Below are 23584 nucleotides of genomic sequence, written 5' to 3'. Positions count from 1 at the left end.
ATGTGGGCTTTTGTAGGAAACACTCTGAGTTCATTCCCAGTCCCTCTACCTACCAGAGTTTCATGACAATTAAACAAGATAACATCTTGTGGGGTCAGTGAACCTCAATAAGCTAGAAACTGTCTTGTAGCTGAAGATGAATTTTGCTTGGATCCATACCATTTTGGATGTAGACAAGCTTAACAGAATCAGATTTACCTAACAGATTTTATCTAACACAGTTGGATTCTTTTGGGAGATAAGAAACACTACTTCACCTGAGTGTCCAGTTAGTGGTGCACGATTCTACCCAATTATGTCAATCATTGCTAGTTCTTTCTTTTTTTAGTTGATGAATACTCTTTTTATAAAAAGCCACATGTAGGGGATACAGAACAAGCTCTTACCTCTCCTGAAGTCCTATGGGCTTCATTTTGAATGGAGAAGGGCAGACAGAGGTAGCGGTGGTAGCTTTGATCTCAGGAGCACCTCGGCCTTGAGGGTCCACGACTACATTCAGTACCTTTGGGGCCTGCTCAGGTTGGACCATGCTGTGGACTGTCTTTGCCTCGGACAGTGCTGGCTGTAATGTGATGGGCGATAGGTGGATCTCCTGGTTTTTCTCTTTATCTTGTCTTAAAGAAAGCTGAAACCTTTCTTTTAATCTGTAAAGAATCTATAGAAAGAGATACAAAAAACTCATGTCACATTTTCTCACACTAAACAACAGAGTATGATCGCCTAGACAAACCAAAATAGTCTTAACGATAAAGTAAACAAAGCCCTCTAAAAGATGATTTGTGTTTTGTGGTATTGAGATTTTTCTAAAGATGGTTACTTAGTGTTTCTAGTTATGCTGCACATGTGTATCAAATAATTGTGCACATGAATCTGTTCCTCAAAGATATATTCAAAAGCAAATTTAACCAATTTTATAAAAAATGCCAGATGTCAGTTTGGTCACATGGGAATTCTTCCTTAAAATTCCTGAAATGGTAGGCTTATAGAAGGAATAACCATGAAACAGGGATCTATGACATTTACAGAAACAGAGATATGCATCCAATATGGCATAGAAGAAAAAAGTAGTCTTGCAAATATTAATAAAATAATAGTTATGCTATAAACCACAGCTTCTTATGTTGGTAAATCTCTGCATTAGTCAGATGTCAACTTGAATATTTGGTAAATTCATGACAAATTAAATTTAGGGTATCTATGAAATAATAATTTGTACAACCAGAATTTTCCTTTTTACCACTTTGCCCTAAGTTTTAGTATTTTATTTAGATACAGGATCTGGCTCTGTTGCCCAGGTGAAAGTACAGTGCTGTGATCATAGCTCACTGCAACCTTGAGCCTTTCTTAAGGGAAAAGAACTATGCACCTACAAGATAGAACTAGAAATGCATATTAAACATTGAACTCCTAGGAAAAGACAGACTTTTTTTTTTTTTTTTTTTTTTTTTTTTTTTTTTTAATGTCAGTTCACCTCCTTGTAATCTGGGAACTTTTATACTGGTGGTATTCATTGACTCTGGTAGGGTAAAGTTAAATCTTAAAGTTTTGAAAAAAAGGGTGTATTTGGAATATTCACATGACAAATGTTAATCATACAAATGAGAAAGAAAATGTGACTAATATTAAGTGAAAGGTCGTCTTACCTTTATTATAATTACTTTCAAACAAGTATATTGTGTTTTCTTTAAGTTATAGAATGGAAAGGACTGAAGAGGAATGCCTTTATCATGTGCATAGTGTCTAATGTTTTTAATTTACTGCTTCTCTTCAGTTTCCATGACCTTCACAGTGTAAAAAATGCACTAAAACAGTATTTATCAGATGATACATATATTTTAGGCTTATGGTGTTCAGCTAAGCATTTAACTACTAAACAGTGAGGTGTCAAAATTTAAAATAGATTGTTTTAGTGGCAAGGAAGTTATTTTCCCAAATGAAGAAACAAATATATCTGTACCTTTACAAAAATACATTTAGGAGATAATGTATGTATTATATATTTTAAGCTCTTCACATCTAAATATAATATGCATATCAGAACACTTGCTTGCCTGTGGATTTTGGAGAAACATGAATGAACAATGAGCATGAGAAAGCCAAGGAAATCCTGACCTTCTCAATTGTTCTTGACATGCAGCTTTTATGATTTAAATTAGTGTAAAACAAAGTCTAGTCCAAAGTCCTTCCTTACCATTCATGCGCTTATGTTTTTGATGAGAAACCTTTGTAACATATTTTACATTCAGTCATCTGTTTATTTCATGTCTGGTTAGAGGTCAACTTTGCAGCCTGTCTCCATGTAGTACATGTACAAACTGATCTCTACATCTTTAATTAGGGAAAAGCAGAACCTGGAGAATGTATGATGTATATAAGACACTTCAAAAATAAGAGATGGTGCTGTCTAAAAAAATATGGAAAAAATGTAAGAGATTGCTAACTTGGCAATAGGGTAGTTGTCATGGAATTAAGCTATAATGCAGTGATTCTCAATTGGCAGGGATTTTGCCCTTAGGAGATGTTTGGTAGTGTCTGGGGATATTTTTGGTTGCATATTTTCAGGGTTTGGGGAAAAAGAAGGAAAAGGGTGCTGTTGGCATCTGGTGGGCAGAGGCTAACTACCTTACAATGCATTGAAAAGGCTTCCCTCACAGCCCCGCCAACAGAAATAGTAACTCCAAAATATCAGGAGTGTTGCTGGCAAAACCCTGGTGTAAGGGATCATAAAAATTTTGTGGTGTAATCAGCTCATTCCACATTTAAGTACTGAGATGTTGGATGATTTATGGAGGGTTGGAAAAAAAACCTAGAATCTGGGTTTTCTGACTTCCAGGTATGTGATCATTCAACTCTACTGTTTCTGCCAAATTCTCCTGTCCTTCTTTGAAACCTCTTTTCCAAAGCATCTGGAAAACAGTGTCAGAGATTTTTCTCTGCACAGATTGAGATCTGGAATATAGCATATGCATATTTCTCTATGGGAATTCACTTTGTTTAAAAACTCAACCTAAAAGCTTACTGTAGCAATGGCAAGTTAACATTTTGCCTTCATCTCTAAGAGCTTGTTTGACTCTTGGACTGGAATAAAGTAATTTAATAATTTGAAAAAGGAAAAGAGAACATATTATTGAATGAGAGGAGCTGTAAAAGTCAAACTATACCAAGAGAAAGAAAATAATAGTGGGAATAAAAGAATCAGAAGAACACAGAAATGGGAGGAAGCTAAAAAAATTCCATGAAGCTTTTTTGCAGCTTAAAATTTTCATTAAAAAATCTCATTAAGTAACACAAAACATGCTGTTTGGATTAGAATGTGTTCAGATTTCAAAATGATGCCACCAACCACTAGTCTTTAACATTTGTTCTTTATGGCATTTTACAGTTAGTTCTGAAAGAGTTCATTCATTCTTTTCTTTCAATTTAATAGTCCTGAGTCAATCCTTACTACATTCCATAAACAAGATATTGTAGATGCAAAAGTAGCACAGAACTCTGTCCTCTAGGAATTCATAGGTTTCCAGAAAAGATAACTGTGTAAAAATTGTGTTCAGTACAAAGTACTAAGTGCAAAAAGAGAGGTGTGCCCACAGCACGCAGGTATGGTGTGGCACACATTTACCAGTTTTGTCTGGGTAGAGCGGTTCTGATAAACACAGCCATTCTCATCTGCTACTACTGGAGTGATTTGTGGTCAGAAGTGTATGTTCACAAGACAGAGTGGTAAGACTAAAAAACCCCCACAGTTTGACTCCTTATGAAATCAAATAGAATTATGTGGGCCCCGACTTTCAATTTAGATAAACTTGGGTTTGAATTTTTACCACTTCCTACTCCCCGACCCCATATCCATTCATTGCATGTTCTTGTTCAAGTCATTGACTTTTTCTGAATCTTAGTTTTCTCACAAGTAAAATTAGTAAACTAAAATATGTTAAGCATTTAGTATTAGGTAGTAAATTTAGTACCAATAACTGCAATAAATGGAAGAAACTAATTGTTATTGTTATTACTATTAAGACAGTTATATTCTTCTTAATACAGAAAAAATTTGAAAATTAGTTTGAGATATATGCCTACTTAATCAGTCATTCCAGCTAGGAATCTAGTCCTATTTTCCTTCATCCTTAGGGATTATGTATAACAAATGAGAAAATTATGTCCACCTTTGACATGTATTTATTGTGTGATGTTAAGGCTATAACAGGTGGTTCAATGCAGGATTTCTTGCTACAGTTACCAGATTGCAACTAGAGAAACTCTTTCTCTCCCACATGTATGACTCTCCTATGGGTTTAACATGCTAGTGCTTTTATTGACCCAAACAACTATTTTCATGTGATTTCTAAAACTACTTGCCAGAAGCAATCTGGCCTGTAGACATCTCTACCTATCTTTCATAAATGTCTTTGTACCTGTTAATAAACCTGTAAGGACATTTGAATGTCTAATTTACATGATAAATGATGTTCTATTATTTCTTCCATTTTAAGAACAAATTCTTCCTAGTAATAACTTTCTTTCATCTAAAACAGACTGAATAGACTGGAAGTTGCCCACACATTTTTTTCTGAGAAAACTGCATTTTTCTATTTGCCACTCCACGCACTCTACATTCACATTTGTGAGATGCTAAATAAGTCACATATTTGAAAATGTCATGGCCATCTAATTTTATGCCTGGCAACATATATATCTATATCTATATGTATTTTAAGGAAAGTAAACAATATGCCACTTTAAAAAAATTTTGCCAAGTCTTATGTTGTTGTTGCATAGCACATACAACCTTCCATTACAGCAATTTACCTATATAATTTCATAATAAAATCACATGCTTTTCATTTCTGGCATGTAGGAAGCCTAATGCAAATGGAAGCACTGATCTTTCATAAATATAATCAATGCCAGAGGGAAAATTCTAAATTATATCTTTCCTTTGTCATGGAATCAACCAAACTATGGGAAACAGAACTGGAATATATGTGTTTCAGAATGTCAAAAGTGATAGTACAAGTATCGCTGAGAAATGCATGTGAAAAACTTACTTTAAATCAAGCTTATGATCACAATAATTTGAACGCTTATAAAGATGAGCTTATTTTAGACAATCACTTTGACATGTCCCTAAACATGAACTCTTGACTCCTCTGTGGTCAGTTACATCAGATCAACTTGGCTTGGTGTTAATCCTATTGGGTAGTATTTCTTTTCTTGTGAATATGAACTTCCAGTCTGTGTGCTGCTGGTTCCTCTATTTCTTTTCAGAATTTGTATTTATATATTTATCAGAGATAGAGTATCTGTCATTCAGGCCGGAGTAAAGTGGCATGATCATAGCTCACTGTAATTTCAAACTCCTGGGCTCCAGTGCTCCTCTCCTCTCAGTCTCCTCAGAAGCTGGGACAACAGGCATGTCCCATCAGCCTGGCTAATTTTTTAAACAATTTTTTTGTTGTTGTAAAGATGGGTCTCACTGTGTTGCCCAGGCTGGTTTTAGACCCCTGGGCTTAAGCAAGCCCCCTGTCTCTGACTTCCAAGTGCTTGGATTACAGGTGTGAGCCATTGCACCTGGTTCCCCTCCTACTTTCAAAAGTATCTCCTTCATATTAAAATTTAAGATAGCATTTGAAATCTATTTAATTATTTCTTTCATTTGTTTAGGAACTTTCTGAACATGCTCATCTCCCTTTCTAACACGTCCCTTTCCCAGGAAATGTTCTCATTTCCACACAGGCAGGGAAGCCAAATCACCTAGGAATCATCTTTAATTTCCCCCCTCTTGCTGAGAATTGGGACATAGCAAGTTCTGTCAGTTCTACTTTCAAATAAATCTCAATCCTTTACTTCTCTCTATCCCCACCAACCACCCCTGCTCTGGGCCAGCAGCATCTTCTTCATCGGGATATTGCAGAAGCCTCCGGAAAGGTCCTCTTGCTTCCACAATTTTCCCCATCCTCTGTCCACCGCAACTTTCTACCAGAAGAAAATGTGATCCTTTAAACACACATAGAAGATCACATCAAGGCTCTGCCTAAAGCATTCTTCCCCTCGGGCCCGAATAGGCTAAGCTTATTCCAGTTGCACCCACCATACCCTCTGCCTGGGGGTCCTTTTCTCACATTTTCATCCTTAGGTCTCAAACATCTCAGGTAGCTTTTCTCCACTCACTATTATGCTCTGTTTTTTCATAGCACTTATCACTGTGATTTAAAAAATATACTACTTTTTAGAGCAATTTTAGGTTAACAGAAAAACTGAGCAGAATATACCAAGTTCTCACATACCTTTCTTCCCTATCTCTTCATTTTGCCCTATTAGTATGATTCATTTGTTGCAATTTATGAATCAATATTGATGTATTACTTTTTATTGCATTTTAGGTTTTGGGGTACATGTGAAGAACATGCAAAATTGTTGCATAGGTACACACATGGCAGTGTGGTTTGCTGCCTTCCTCCCCTTCACCTATATCTGGCATTTCTCCCCATGCTATCTCTCCCCAACTCCCCACCCCACCGTCCCTCCTCCATTTTCCCCAACAGACCCCAGTGTGTAGTGCTCCCCTCCCTGTGTCCAAATGTTCTCATTGTTCAACACCCGCCTATGAGTGAGAACATGCGGTGTTTGATTTTCTGCTCTTGTGTCAGTTTGCTGAGAATGGTGGTTTCCAGGTTCATCCATGTCCCTCCAAAGACACGAACTCATCATTTTTGATGGCTGCATAATATTCCATGGTGTATCTGTATCACATTTTCCCTGTCCAGTCTATCATTGATGGGCATTTAGGTTGGGTCCAGGTCTTTGCTATGATGTATTATTTTTAACTAAAGTCCATAGTGTGGATCATGTAGATTAGGGCTCACTCTTCATGCATTGTACAGGTTTTGACAAATCCATAATGTCATGAATTCATTATTACAGAATACAGAATAGTTTCACTGCCCTAAAATCTGCTGTCCTCTACCTAATTGTTCCCTTTCTCTGCAATCTCTGGCAACCACTGATATTTTTACTATCTCTATAGGCTTGACTTTTCCAGAAAGTCATATAGTTGGAATCACATAGTAGGTTCACCATTTAATATTTAAAAAATTAACTTATTTTCTATGTCTCCCTCTAAGGTAAAGACTTCAAGAGAACAGGGATCTTATCTTTCCTGTTTTCTGCTTTGCCCACAACACCAACAACAAATAGGCCCACAGAAAATATTCTGCAGGAATCTGTTGATTGAATGAATAGATGAATCTACCTGCTAACTCAATAGAGAGCAATCACCTATACTTCTGAAATGCCCCTTTCCTGATTTGTTCTAATAACTTTGGAGCCAACTTACCTAAGTTTCTCACTTAAATATTGGGAAAGGAAGAGTCATCCTCTGGCTCCAAGTGGTTGAGGGTGTGACTACTATAGGTCCTTTTGCCATAAGACCAACATAGACATTTATCTAGTTATGCTGGATACATGAGCACACCCTGAGTTAGAAATGTAGAATCTGAAACACATCCTCTATGTATTAGCAAGCTCTGCTTAGTACTCAAAGGTTGGGCGTGACTCTGCTTTCCCACTTTCCTCCTTTTATCCTTGCCTTTGCTTTTCTGAACCACATCCATTGATCCCCTGAATATTTTCCACTTTTATCACTTTCAACCACTTTCCCAGGAGGCGGAGGTTGCGGTGAGCGGAGATCGCACCATTGCACTCCAGCCTGGGTAACAAGAGCGAAACTCCGTCTCAAAAAAAAAAAAAAAAAAAAGAAGAAGAAGAAGAAAAACACGCTAATTGTGACTGACAAGACAGGGAACAGCACTTGAGATTTCCCATATGAAGGAAAGAAGAACCATGTATATTAAAGTACAATTAACTATAACAAGGAACTACATCCTCAAAACAGAGATGCTCAGAATACTCTGCCACAATTTCTGCAAAACCTCCAACTCTCTCATTAAAATTCTTTTCTCTTAGTATCTACCATGTGAAATATAAAAATCAGTTTTTTTTACTCAATTCTAAATTTTTCTTTTGTTTATTGAGTCAAAATTCTTAGAATTTTTTCTTCTTAGTGCCTGACCCATAGAAGCTACCTCTGAATTCATTATGATGGAAGATTTAGGGTGTTCTTGTTATTTCACGTATTTTGAACTCTAGCAAACATGCCCGTCTTTACCCTGTTTAAGACCATGCTTGTTTTATATCCTCTAAGCTTAGACCCATGCAGCCCCTGTCTGTCCAGATGGAGTCCTAATCTTTCTAACAGTAACCCCTTCCCAGCAGGGGGAGCAGAAATAAACAATATCCAATAAAACACGTAGCAACATTGTTGATTGTGGGGAGAAATAAGGAGTGTAATGACTTTTGGGGGGCACTTAAAAACTAAGGAAGAAGTATTTTTTTAATGCACAAAATTAAAAAGAACATAGCTCACAGGGAAAAATGACATTAAAATCTATTTGTAAACTCTAAATATTATACATCTTGAAATTTTCAAGAGAGTAGAAAAATCTTATTCTACTCTAAACTTACTGTTAATTCATTCAATACCAAATAGTACTGCTTAATTTAGTGGGTTCGGTTTATTTTGGGTTCTATTTTTAAAATTAGAAATATGCTTTTAAAGCCTACATATTATTACTTACAGAGTTATTCCAGCATATACATTTATACTTTTGTATTATTTATCCACCTTAAAAATGAATTAGTAGTCTAACTAATTTAGCCTTTGAGAGCATAATCATCTCCTTTTCATAGAATGCTTTCAAGGCCTTTTAAAAATAAGGAAATCAACCATTCCTTAGGGAGTAAGCTTGTCCCAAGGACATATTTCTTTTTAATTTTTTTTTCCTGAGGTCCGTAAAGATGATATAAAAGGAGAAATAAAGTAAACCCAAAGTGTGCCCATGAGACTTTACTGATGTTGAGGGCTTCAGTGACCTCAGTAAATCACTTTCTAAAGCTTCATTCTCAGAGTTGATCAAGTTACTAAAAACTGCCTGCAATTACAGCCTTATTATTCAGGTCAGCATCCTTAATTTCATAAGCTCTCCTTTAGAAATCACTCTGATGTCAGATATGAAATATTCCTAATCTAACAGGATCATAGACTTGCTTCTCCTCCCAAGCATTTTAGCATTCATTTAAATGGCAGTGTACCCACTAATATCAAGCAGTGGGCTCAGCAAAGGATAAAATAGACAAAGAAGCAAACTTACCATCAAACACGTTACTATAATAACAAAGATGCTGAGAAAAATGACAACAGCATAAAATCCTTCTTTGCTCCAGATTTTGTCCGCTTCATGCTGCCCTTGCAAAACATTTTTCTTTAAAAGCAAAACAGAAAGTCCGATGTTAAATAAGAGCTTGAGAAAACTGGCGTTCTTATCAGATACTAAACATATTTTTAGCCTTATTCCATTCAGCATAGTGCAACACACCTACACCCCCCGCTGCCAGAGCTGCTTCTCAAATTGATCTAAGACAACAGACTGCCATCCTCGTATTTCAAAAAAATTATTTAGTCTCCTGGAATAGAAGCAAGCATGCCTGACATGGCATCTGCAGGTCCCAGGCTTTCTAAATATCTCTGAGTGTCTCTCTTGGAAACTACCTGGTTGATAGGTAAGAGAGATCTGTTCTTTTCTGTGTGGAGGAAATTGTTTCTGAATATTTCCTTACCCTAAGTCTCCTCCCACAACATCAACACCCTGGATTACGCGCTGTAATACTGTTCTTTACTTTTAAACAAAAGTGAAACAGGCGCAAACAAAAGCTTGTGGTGCATTAAGAAGTACAGCAACGATGCCAGGATTATTTCCTTATTCTCTTGCTTTTAATCACATCTTTTTATTTTTTAAAGTGGAGTCTATATTGTCAAAATCTGGCTAACGTATCATCTCAACAACATATATTTTTAGAATACCACGTATTTTTCTAAAGTAATAGGGAACATCAAAATGTTCAGAATTATTTGGCAATAAGAGGTAAAATTCATAAATTTATTTTTATTTGCATCATTTTTGTTCCACTTTGGGGGTGGAAGAGTGGAGAAGCCGCATGAATAAAGTGTGCATGACTGTATTAGTTTTATTTCATTAATTCTTTTTTCTAAATAAGCACATGGACTAAAATTTATTCTTAGAATATTAAGTTTTATAATTTAGTGACAGTATAGATGTATAGTTAATGAAACTAATTTGAAATTAAATGGTAAGTGATTAGGAAAAACATAAAGGCTAAATCAAGTCAAATACTTTAACACATCTAAAATTTCATTTTTGTTGAAGGTTGCCTCCCTTTAGTGAGGATACATATCTGTCCTTGGAGATTGTCTTCAGTGAGTAAGAAGGCCTTGAGTAAAACATATATGTAGGTGTCTGAACTTTGAAATCATTGCTAATTTACTTTTCAGCCTTTAAAAAATAAAACATATCCAACAGTTATAAATCAGACAAAAAATTTACCTTGAAAAATATTTTATGAGAACTTTTATTCTGGAATGCAAGTGAGTTCTAGTGGGAAGATAAGCAAGGCTGAACAGAAAAGATTTTTGAGTTCAATTGTGATTACAAAGATTATTTGGAGAAAGCCTTTAATAATTGCTAAAGTAATCAGGATTCTATTTCTTTAATTTGTAAAATATTGATGTGCTCATTAATTATAATATAATAGCATCTTGCCTACTTTCTGGGACATGGATTAGATGCATAGATCTAAGAAATGATTTAGATATAAATTTTAAAGATATATAAATGATAAATCAATGGAGAACCTGCAAATATCTGATTGATAAAATGTTTAGAAACCAAGTATCCTGCTACAAAAAAAAAAATTTAGGTTCAAGCGACAAATTTTCTTGTACCTCTTTGATGTCAGCCATATCGTTTTTTATTCCAATGTCTCTACAAGCATAGCTGGAAACTAATAGAAAACTCATGCAGAAATCAGGTATAAATATGGAAATGAATTTTTTTACAGGCAACAAAATAGCAGCCATTGTTTGCTATAAAAGCAAACTAGTTAAGCCTTCAAGTAGGCAGCATAAATTTGTCAAATTTAAGTGTAAGGAGTTGAGCTTAAGCCCATGTAAAATTTGGATAAAAAGGGGTGGTTAGGTGGGTGGAAAGAGATTTTGTGTTCCTAACCCAATTTGGTTCCTTTTTTTCCCTTGCTGTAGTTCTATAACTCCTAGAATATCAACATGTTCCTTCCTGCTTAAGACAAACCTGTTTTGTTTTCTTTTTTAACTGAAGCAGTAATGATGAAAAAATTAACTCCTACCCTCCCATCCCCCACCCTCAGTTAAAAAGACACGTGTTTTGAACTCCTAGAACTTAGTCACTGCATTTTCTTGATAAATAGATTTCTTTCTGAGTCATGCTACTCCTGCTGAACACTACTATATTTGTACAGAGATCTAAAAAACCTGATAAGGGCAGGGCAATAAATGGAAAAGTTTGTAGTTAAGAGCTCACAAATCAAAGGACTGTAATTCACAAGAATCTTCAATCTAAACTTTGCATAGGGTTAACCCCATGCTTTTTATAGTTTGTCAGGGGGCTGTGGGTTGAATAATTCAGAGGCTCTGTTGTCGGGTCAAGCTAATGCCACTATATCATCTTTATGTTTTATTTCATAGCCACACTACTTTGCCCTTTAACTTAGGTGCAGTAAAAGAAGCTGATGGGTTTTATTATTTAAAATTTGGGCAGTTTTCTATATAGGTAACAATGTCTTCTCTATAACCTGTTTAATAATTTGATGCAGTATAGCTCATTCTTTTTTCTTTCTTTTGTCCTTCCTCTCTCTTTAAATATTTTAATCAATTCTGATCTCAGATGCAGAAGGAGATCCCAAATGCTAGGAGAGGTGATTCAGAGATACAGAGGATCTAGGAGATATACCTCTTTAAAAGAGATGAAGTACACAGAATAAGAATGAAGTGCAAGTGTTACAAAGTACCTGGTTAATTTGATTGGCTTAGGCAGATAAATGCGATGTTTCCTATAACAATATGGCTTTGTTTGATAAATGCCAAGCTTCCATTGTACTGTGCATAATGTGAGCAATTGAATGGTCTAATACAGGTGGATGTTGATTGTATGCTCCTCAGCACTGTATGGCTAGGTCTATACTAATTTAGACTAGACTACCTGCTACTGTTCCTTATTTGAAAGAATAATCATTAAACTCACACATTACTGTTTATATTTATATGTGATGGCTTTTTTTCTTTGTAAATATTTCATGAAGGTATCAGTCAGCACATTGAACTTTTATTTAAAGAAGGTCACTTTCTCCTTTGAAATATAAGATTTGGAAACTGGAGAAATTTGCAACTAAACAAAAACAAAATTCCTAAATCATTTTTTAAAATGTCAATACAGAACTTACTGTTTTAACAAGTATTTATTTTATAAAAACATTTAATTTAATTTTCCTGGGATTTTACTTATTAGGCAAGAGGAAGTCTAGTTTTATCTGCATGAGTGCCTATAATGTTCTACATATCATATAAAAATATATAGAAGAAATAATAGCTTTTCCTTCAAGAAACAGATTACAAATGAACACAAATGACTAAACAAAAATAGTTTTCTAGTTGGTATTTTTGTTTCTCGAGTTATTTTAAATTAAAAAAAAATCAAGCATATGAAAAAAAATCTTTCCATGAAAGTGATTAACATAAGTTTAGAAAGAGATGCTTTGAGAGATCATTCACAATGTTCTATAATTCATGCAAAGGATGAAAAGCAAAAATACCAAAGTTCATTTTTTCTGTTAATGAACATGTTGTAATAGCATGTTATAATTTTAAGATTAAAATGTGAGAAAATGGATTGAGGCATAAGTTGTTATACAACATTAACCACAGAAAAGATGAATAAAGATGTAAGAAAGAAAACTCAGAATAGCATTCACCAGTTTTACTATCAACCAACATTTTTTCAGGGCTCCTTTAGGTTATATCTATACCAAGCACCTCCCCACTGGGGTGCCTGCTCACTACAGACAGCTTTTCTCTGTTTCTGCAATTCAAGATTCTGGTCAAAGGTCAAAGGGTAATGCCTGGCACCTTCTAGGAGTGTCCAAACAAAAGGTTCAAACAATCCATCTGTCCTTCATGATATGCTCCTTATACCTAATTCAAATATTTCCTCATCTTGTAATATATATTTTCTAAATTCTAGATTCCAACAATTTTATGAGAAACTGTCACATTTTGATAATCAAATACACTTTCATTACTCAAGTGTAGTCTATTGTGAGCTATTAGCTCTGTGAGAGGCCATTAGGCTAAGTACCTCACCTTCACTGGACTGGGGTATATTGGAGGATGCCCAACCAAGTACTTCCCTTAAGCCAGCTCTTTTTGTATGGGCAGCTTCTCTTGGTTTGCAAATCCGAGTGACTCAATAAGGTGCTATATTCTTAAAGCCCTCAGACTGGCTTTTGAACTCAGAATAAAGCAACAGGGACGACCATTTATATGATTCTCTAAAAGCTTATGGGAAGCAGAATACATCCAATGGTCTTTCTAAAATTTAAAGAACTGTCCTTGGCAAGATATGTACCAGTCAGTCTGTGAAGGGCCTGAAGGGGATGGGAACACAGGGTAAAGAGCACCTTCATCTGTGGAGGCACAAGAGATACTTTGCTACACAGTAGACTGATATTGAGAAATGAAAGGTATATAGACAAATCAATATACACAAAAGCATGGAGGAAGGAGAGAGTATGTGTATCACGATATCTATCAAGTCTAGAATTGCTGAAATGTAAACTAGGAAAGTGTTGTTTGACAATTATAAAGTCCAGCATACAAAGGACCATATACCATATTAAGAAATCTAGACTTCATTTCATAGTATTTTGAAAGTCAAAGAAGAATCATGAAATTAGGAGAGCATGGCCAAATTTATGCTGAGAAAGATTACTTTGCTGGCAGGACAGAAAACACGTTGGGTGTGCTGCGAAAGAGAACAGAGAGGCACAAAACAAAATGCAGGAAGACTAGTTGTGGTTGGTGGTGACAGTCATGGTTCAATGATGACATATATTCTCATGTGCCAGTTCATTCTGCATTCAAATTACATTTGTGTGCTACCTACTGTGTGAGAATTTCTGCATATATTTAAAAAACTCAATCCATATTTCAAGTTTATAAGTGCTATAACTATTTTGGATTTGAAGAAACTGAGGCTCAGGGAGGTCGACACTATGCAAGGACAGATGACCTCACAGAGATTACATGGCCTGCCCACGATCACACACATTTTAAATGTGGCTTTGGGAAACAAACTCAATCTGGGCTCAAGTTATCCTGCTGCCTCAGCCTCCCCAGTAGTTAGGATTACTGGGGAGGGAAGCCACCATGCCTACCCAGAGTTTTTTATACTACACTTGTGATACTTACTAAAATAAGAGGCAGTGTGCTTTACCATAAAGGAGAATAGACTAGGCATCAGGAGATCTAGATTTTGGCCAGGCAAGATGGCTCACTCACACCTGTAATCCCAGCATTCTGGGAGGCCAAGGTGGGAGAATCGCTTAAGGCCAGGCATTCAAGACCAGCCTGGGCAACATAGCTCAACCCTGCCTCTATAAAAGAAAAAAACAAAAGAAAAGATATCAAGATTTTAGGTGGTGCTTTGTGCCTCTTTTGTTCTGTCACCTTGAGGCAGTCACTTAATTTTTATGGGCCATACTTTCTGTATCTACAAGGTGTTACACATGTTCCCTCCAGTCTAATTTCATGATTGCATGAATTGAATTACATGTATGTAGGATGTCCATGCTTCTAGCATGTTTGTTAGAGCAGGACGGAGTAAAAGAAGTGGAAAGGGAATTAAATCCACTCAGGAGTGAGATGGTAGAGGTGGCAGAGAAAATGTTTTAAAAGTGCCAAATTTGGAAAATACTATGAAAAAATATGTGTAGTTCTTAAGATTGTTTCTTCAGCAAAAGAAAAATCACATTTCAAATTAATTCCAAAGTTATGGGAAACAGTGAATATCTGGTGATCATTTTGACAATGAAAACAATGAGGAGGGGTGTACCTGTAGAGAAAGAAACGTTTAAAGGTATTTTTTTTGGACATATCAGTTTCAAGTGATCAACTGACAAATACATCTAAATCTTCTTTCTTCTAGAAAATTTACTAGGTAAGTTGAAATAAGTTATAAGGCCAGAAAGGTTTGAAGAAGAAAAATGCCAAACAGTGAAACTTCAATGTGAAAATGCATTTCCCTAAGAAGTAAACATATACAATGTAAAGATCAGACAATTCTGACACTCAGGGAAATTTTTATTATCAAGTAACATACAATAAACAGCTTTCATCTCAAAGCCTCTTGGGGTTGAATTACCATAGCATGCTAACTGTTCACATTTTAAAATGAAACGTTTTGTGCAATAACATACCTCAGGAGAGATGTCTGTAATTCCAAATTGGGATAAACTTTGATGCAAAACATTGATATTAAGTGAACGAAGAACTTCCTCAGAGGGCAGAGCATCAGAAATTCCTGTTTTACGGTTTATGGGAGACACAAACAGTTCAATACTGTTCTTCTTTCCCTGATAAAAGCAGAATATTTGTATGTGTTATAGACATTTTAAATAACTTAGGAGACCATTTTTACCTTTCCTTTAGAAACATTAAAGGAAGTCAGAATTCTAGGATCCTGAAAGGCATTGTGGAGATTATATTTATTAGTTATTCTCTGGTAGACTTAATATTACCAGTCCAAAGTCTAAAATCTTCAAATGGATTTCTTGCAATTAGTTATCCCCCCAAGATTTGTAATTTTTTATTTCATTGTAGGCTGATTAATTTACCATTCCATATTGCAATTTTTTGATGGAGATTGTTTAGATGTTCCCTGAGTACTTATGTTTAAAGAAGCATTTCAAAATCAAGTGAATTAAATACAATTCAATGTAATAGTAAAATTGCATATTAGACATCACCACTTTCTCTATTACTTTTATATGTTGTGTTAATGTGAAGGCTTGGCTGCCTAAGGAAGATGGTGCCAGATGAGCTTTGAAATCCTTTTCCTGATTCTGTTCTTCAACTCAAATATGTCACACATTTAAAATCAGTCATTTAGTAGAAATGCATATGTTGCGTAGTGATGTCATAATACTTTTCCTATTAGTATTACTTCATTAGCTAAAATGGAATCAGAGAGTTTCTTACCATAAATGTCTGCTATTCTACATATGCACACACAAACAGCAGACAAAAATGACATGGCCATTGATAATATTATCTTTTACAACTTATGTAATATATTAACAGAAAGAAATTATTGTTAGCCTTCTTTCTGACACATGGAGCTCTCTCATGCTACAAAATTCTCTTTTAATGTGCTTTATCAGAATTTTAGCTGGGTATAAAATGAAGTATCAGTTTACTACTAGCAAGCCAGGAAAAGTGTTTTCATGTTTGCAGAGAATAACAGACAATAACTAAATACTGATGTGAAACATATTTATAATAATTTAAATAGTTTGTGACTTAATAACAATGACAGCAGGGACAGAGCACTTGTGTTGTGCCTGACATGCTCCTATTTACCTTAAATCTCGTATCTCATTTATTGCTCAGAACATCCCCAGGCAATAGGTATTATGGTTATCTCTATTTTACAAATGAAATGTAAGTGGCTTGTCCACATTCACACGGATGGAATATGGCCACACTGGAAATGAAGTATGGTTTTGTCTGTTTCCAAAACACATGCTGTTAATCACCACACTCTGCTATCTCAGGTATTGTAACTCTGGCTATTACAGTAACTACTTTTAACCATGCTACTAACGTTCTCTGAGGATAATCATATCCCTTCCTCAGTGTGGCCAATCCCTCCTTCATCCCTGCAAACACCTATAATGCTCATTAAACCTATATGTATAAAAGTATATCTAAGATATCTACATCTAAATAATCTCTCTATATATCTTAGCAAAATACAGATGCACAGGTTTATGCATATATATTTTTATATGTATATAAAAAAAATCTAGATCTAGATCCAAGACTTTTTTTTGAGACAGAGTTTCACTCTTGTTGACCAGGATGGAATGCAATGGCATGATCTCTGCTGACTGCAACCTCCACCTCTCAGGTTCAAGCAATTCTCCTGCCTAAGCCTCCCAAGTAGATGGGATTACCGGCACCCACAACCATGCCCGGCTATTTTTTTTTTTTTTTTGTATTTTTAGTAGTAGAGATGGGGTTTCACTTTGTTGGCAAGGCAGGTCTCGAACTCCTGACCTTAGGTGATCCACCCACCTTGGCATCCCAAAGTTCTGGGATTACAGGCATGAGCCGCCGCACCCAGCCAAGACTTCTTTAATACCTAAATCTTCTCATTTGAGCAAGGTATGCCCTGGATATAAGTAACCTTCACTATTCAGGAGAATGGTATATTTCTTCTGTGGTACAAGTTAAAACTTTTTAAAAGCTTGTTCAGTTTTACAACATTATTGATTCACAGTCTACAGGTTTTTACAAGGAAATGAAACAACTCGCTCTCCACACACAGAAAAAATAAACAGAAACATAAAACCCAGACCAAAACAAAAAGCAAATTCCCTCCATAGCGAAGGCAGACTGAGCAGAAGAAAGCTGAACTCCATGCAGAAGAGGCGGAGCAATCTAAGGTTGGGAGAATGCGGAGTCCTTGCTTGGACTCCCATTGCAGTGGAAATTAAGAACAATTTAAAACCTGTACAGTGTTCCCAAAGCACCTTTTCACATATAACTGAGGTGACTAGCTATTTACAAAGAGACAATCATCTGATCTGAATTTGCGTTTTTTTGGCCTTTGCTCACACCCACTTTCCAGTGCTGTTCGGAACATGTAGTTGGATAATATCCAACTACCAAGGTTCCCAAACACCGAGGAAAGACAGGAATTAATGAATGTGGGCGACTGACAAATAGGCCTAGCTGGGTCCTATACAATAGATCTTTCGGGTTTACTTCATTTTTTATTTTTTACTTTACCCACTCAGATACCCACTCAAGTTTTCTCTTGGTGTTCTCGGACTACCAATTCCTGCATTCCATCTGGGCTGCAGTCCTCAAGGTCAGTTCTTCTTTATTCTTTATTTAAAATGCCGCCCCTCCCACCTTGTGTATTCAATGTCCATCATTCTATTGATATACTTGAAAGAGCTTTAATAAATGATGTCTGGAAAGAGTGCCTCACCTGATTCAGAGGCATTCACTCTATTGGAGAATGTTTTTGGACTAGTAACATGTTGGTAAGGCAAATGTTTTGGGCCCTTTCATATTTACCACAGGAGCTAGGCTTGAACTATGACAGAGTTAAGAAACTTCCACTATAAAAAGCCAGATGATAAAAAAAATCAGTCTTCATGAGCCAATCTATTGCAACTACTGAACTCTGCCACTATAATATAAAAGTCACCATGGGCAATGCACAGATAGTGGATATGGCTTATTTCATAAAATTTTATTTACAAAAACAGATGATGTGCCAGATTTGGCTCATGAGCCATACAACTAAAGCATGAGCCCTTTAGTGATTAACACACACACACACACACACACACACACACACACACAGAGCTTGAATTTTGGGAATGTAAAATGTAAGCATCTTACAATGAGGCGATTGATGTGCACTTGCTGAGGTAAGAGTCCTAAAGCTGCAGCCACTCCTTGACGGAAGATCCGAAGCAAGGTTATGTTCAGCTTGTTTATATCCATTTGCAGTGTCTGGAAATTAAAGACAAACATAAATCCAAATTATAGTTTTAATAAGTCTTTGGTTCAGGACATTCAGTTCTTGATTGACCACCACAATTTCTGTGACGTTTACACTAATAATACTTTATTACATTTTTGATAGAAATAAAATTATAGGAACATTGCATGTGAAGTTTTAAATAGTATTAGTTAAAAAGATATATTATATACACAATGGAACATTATGCAGCGATAAAAAGAATGAAATGATGTCCTTTGCAGCAACATGGATGCCACCAGAGGCCATTATCCCAAGCAAAGTAATGCAGAAACAGGAAACCAAATACTGCATGTTCTTACCTGTAAGTGGGAGCTGAACACTGACCACCCACGGGCATAAACATGAGAGCCATGGACACTGGGGACTGCTGGAGGAGACAGGAAGGGAAGGGGGTGAGGAACTGCCTATTGGGTGCTGTGCTCACTTCCTGGGTCATCGGATCATCTGTACCCTCAACTTCAGTGTTATGATGCAGGGTTCCCATGAGGCAAACCTGCACGTATACACCCTGAATCTAAAATAAAAGTTGATTTTTTAAAAAAGATGATGTATTATAAGGCAATTTGGCCAGTTATAACAAAAAGCACAAATGGTCAATTCATAAAGAATTTCATTGAAATGTGCCTTGAGTAATTCTGCTTTAGTTCCGTTCCAGATGACAGAATGGAATCTGTAGCCAAGTGTATTTCAGTTATCCATCTCCAATTTGTGTTCACACAAGTCACAGAGAGAAACATGCTGTGTAAGTTCCATAAGGCCTGTCTTGGCAGTTTCTACACATAGTGATTTGCTGCCAGTGCAAGGCAAAAGAATGAGGTGCAAGAATACATTTTCAAACTCTGGTAAAAATGCCAGTGATACTGATGATTTGGTCTAAGATAAACAATTTTTACTCAGTTGTTTGGACAAACACTTAACTTTCAGGGTTGCTTTGGAAAAAATTTAAATATTAAAAAATTCCTAAAATACAAATTATAATGACAATATTATAACAGTAACCTTAGTTGAAGCCTCAGCATCATTACTACACTGAAATAATGAAGCAGTTTACTATACGTATTTTCAAAAATGCCTCAATCATTTGAGAGATACTCAAGGTAGGGAAAATAAATCTTTATGTACTTCTTTTGTTCTTATAATACTTAATTCACTAATTTGACATAGTAGGCTATCAATAACTGTTGAATGGCTGCAATATCACATGTTCTGTAAAGCTAAGCATCCTTATGAATACAGACTTCTCTGATAACAAGACTGATATACACGCGCAATCTCCTATAGAGTAGGAACTCTTTAGGCAACTCTCCTCAGTTTGCTTTAAAAAGAGAATACTGCTTCAAGGATTTATAGCCTTATAAGGAAATACTGTAATACACCCTCTATTTTGTACCTGTAAGTAGGTGCTAAATAAGTGACTAGAAAATGGATTAAATGCTCAATGCTACAGGAATCAGAGATAATTTGGGAGGTCAAAAGAGGTGTAAGTGTTCCCAGTCAAGATGATGGGTCCAGCTAAAGCTCCAGATTGCACTTCCACCTTAGGGTCTCTTAATGCTTGCATGGAGGCACGGGCCCTAAGATTTGGTTAAGTTAGGGACCTGGAACTGGACTCCTTGTGAAAAATTAAGATCCAGGAAAGGGCAGAATCATTGAAAAACCCTACCTAAGAGCCCAATAATAGGCAACAACTTGCTTCTAGGGAGAAGAAATAAGAATTATGTTGGAGTATATAGAAAGCGATATCAAACACTATCAGTAACACTTTCAAATTTTAAAAATTTATCTTAATTTTTTTTAAAGCTTAAAACAACAGAAATTTCTTGTCTCACGGTACTAGAGGCTAGAAGTCTGAATCAAAGTGTCAGCAGGATCATGCTCCCTCTTAAATTTGTAGGGGAGAATCCTTCTTTGCTTCTTCTAGCTTCTGGTGTTTGCCAGCAATCCTTGGGATTCCTTGGCTTACAGATACATGACTCTAACCTTTACATCTGTCATCACTTGGCTGTCTTCTCCCTGTGTCTTCACATAATCTTCTCTCTGAATGTCTAGGTCCAAATGTTCTCTTTTTATAAGGGAATCCATTATATTGGATCAGAAGCCCATCCTATTCCAGTAAGACCTTTTCTTAACTAATTACGCTTACAACAAACTTATTCCCAATAAGGTCACATTCATAGGTACTGGGAGGCTAGAACTTCAACATATGAATTCCGGGTTGGTGATGAGGTGAAATGCAATCCACCTTTAACAAGGAGAAAGTCAGAATTCTGAGGAAAGAAGCTGCTAACTTGCAGACAGAGAACTGACCAAGAACCTTAATAATGTTGCAACATTTTCTTCTGTTTTCTGTTAGGCTCTGAGTCAATACAAGTAGGAAGTTTATCTGGTTCCCTGGGTGTTCATTCCTGGCTGAAGAGCTGTTTGGGAGGCTGGGAAGGTCCATCAGAAGCATAATTCTATTCCAGAGGTGGCTTGGCAGATGGAGCTTACCATGGGTAAAGGCAGTGGAAGTCTTGATGAGGCAAAAAAAGAGGCAGCTGAATCCAGACACAAGTTGAAATAGACCTTTTTGTTCCTAGTTCATTTCTTAGCATGTCACAGAAAGCAATTCCTACTAGATCTGGGTAAACTGACTTCTCTCTCAAAAAAACGTTAACGTCTTCCAGAGAGTAATACTTTTTATTAAAGTCATCTAATGATACACAAGTGTTTGCTACATCATTTTCTACACTTTTAATAGCCTAAATATGCATTTAATACATAACAGAATAATTTAATGCAGAAAGTAAGTCTTGAGGCCAACCTTAAAGGACAAGTAGTATTTAGAAATACAGTCATGAGGAAAATAGCATTATATTGTTAAGCACAATATATGCATCTACCTGGCACACCTGGGAGATCAGAAAAACTCAGTCTACCTGGGTGTCCTGAGAAACAGAGGCTTTCTTTCATCTAGTGGCCTGTTCATCTCTGCCAGACTGCAGAAGCTGCCATTACAGATGAGGCACTGTATTGGAGGCTCTGTCTACTACCTTTCCCTTGCAAGACCAAAGATGGATTCCTTAGTTTTCTCCAATGGTGATGACCAACCATTGGACTTCTGTCTCACCAGCAGTGTTTGTCAGACAGGGTGAGCTGGCCGAAACTGTGCCTGAATACCCAGGGGAAGGATTTGGAGCCAATCGTCTATGCTGGGAACCCACAAGCCCCCTCAAGGGGGTTGTGTACACACTGGAGAACTCAATTCCCAGGGCCATGATTAACCTGAGGTTTGTAACTGTGGAAACAGTATTAAAGTCTCAGATTGATATGGTAAATGGGAAATGAAATAGAAACTGAAGATTTAAAAATAACTGAAAAATGGAACTTTGCAAAAATATAAAAGCTGTACATTTGAAACAGAAATTTAGACTACCCCACTATAGTGAAGAAGAGAAGTAATTAGTTGAAATTGAAATCATCTGGTTCATTGCATCAAACATTTGAATGATTTTCCTCAGTTCTCTGCTTGCCTGTGGGAAGCTGGATTGATTTTGTAGAGCATGCACAGATTTCTGACTATTCCTCATAAAAACAGTGACGCTAAGATATAGTACAAACATGTATGTATATATTTGAGGGCCTCATATGTGCCAGGCATTATATATGAGTGCAATTTGAGAAAAATGATTCTAGACAAAAACGAGAATTTTATTTCAGACAAAATAAAAAATAGATGACTTACTATAGTTAGAAGATATATGCTACCTCCTTCTCTCTGGATAGATGCTAGAAACGCTCAGCCCCTCCTCATCCTATTACGTGAAATCGTAACAACTATGACAGAATATACATTTTCACAGCAGTAACAAGGCAACAGTTTTCAAGCTGCCATACAATATTGCGAGATATATTTTTGTTTGGATTCTAAACCCATTTGGTCATTTCTAGCATTAAATGTACAAATGATTTAAGATTTTAATTTCAAAGAGATTAAAATGTTCTTTCCAAATGCAAATGGTAAGCTACTTTACAGTAGTAAATAATTTCAAATAGTTACTAGGTAAGAACAATTGAGTAATTTTATTGCTACAAATGTATACACATACAGAAAAAATATATACAAAATTCAAAGACTTCCAATTCTACCTGTATATGAATATATTGGGCCTCTGTCTTGTTAGATTCCTTTGTCAGTATCCTACTACTCTTCCTCCTTACAAAGGAAATACTGCTTTGTGACAAGACTTACTTTCTCTGGTCCCCAGGCTGCCCACTAAAGGAGTTAAAGCCTACGGGCCTTAGGTACAAATCGGGGTGGTAGGATTCATGAAATGTAGCACTTGGATTTAGGTACCAGCATTAACGTTTGAATTATAAGTATGTGACTGGCTTTTAGCTATTCATTTTTAAAGGAAGGTTGAATTATTTTTGCCTGGCAAGGAGGCAGTTGATCTCCACCTAAAGTTATTAGTCAGCCTGGTCTTTCATTTCGTCACACAAAGTGAGAGTTAGGACCACACCCAGTGGTCCAGTGAGGGGACAAAGGCCCAGTGTCCATCTATCTTCCTAAGAGATATCTCAAGGCTTCTTAGAGAAGTGCCGTCTCAATTCCCAGCAGCCACAAAGGACCCAGCTTCCTTGAGGACCAAAGCTTATCAGAAGAAATCCAACCATCCCTTTCTAACTCTAATGTGCCCTTTTTTGCTACCTGAAATCTTGAACTCCATTCTTGGCCAAGGAGTTGGAATGGCAAGAAATTTCCAGGAATAAAAGCAAAAGGTTCTCAGTGTATGCCTTTGAACTGAGCAGAGGACCCTGAC

The 23584-nt window shown here is 36.3% G+C and overlaps 1 protein-coding gene across 3 annotated transcripts in view; it reads right to left on the bottom strand.

Moving 5' to 3' along the window:
• PTPRR (protein tyrosine phosphatase receptor type R) overlaps positions 1-23584 on the bottom strand; it is a 296114-nt gene that overhangs the window by 113785 nt on the left and 158745 nt on the right. For 2 of the 3 annotated variants that reach the window (XM_003927799.4, XM_074402554.1), the window contains 4 exons: positions 18638-18751; positions 15418-15573; positions 9207-9317; positions 387-655 (listed from right to left, as the gene is read on the bottom strand). In XM_003927799.4, coding sequence (XP_003927848.1) covers positions 387-655; positions 9207-9317; positions 15418-15573; positions 18638-18751 — 650 coding nt within the window. Of the gene's footprint in view, positions 1-386; positions 656-9206; positions 9318-9604; positions 9622-15417; positions 15574-18637; positions 18752-23584 lie in introns of those variants that run through there. The other variant, XM_074402555.1, reaches the window with a different exon arrangement.

The sequence above is a fragment of the Saimiri boliviensis genome, chromosome 7 (assembly GCF_048565385.1).
Source record: "Saimiri boliviensis isolate mSaiBol1 chromosome 7, mSaiBol1.pri, whole genome shotgun sequence".
NCBI lineage: Eukaryota > Metazoa > Chordata > Mammalia > Primates > Cebidae > Saimiri > Saimiri boliviensis.
This window is presented reverse-complemented; position numbering and strand designations above follow the sequence as displayed.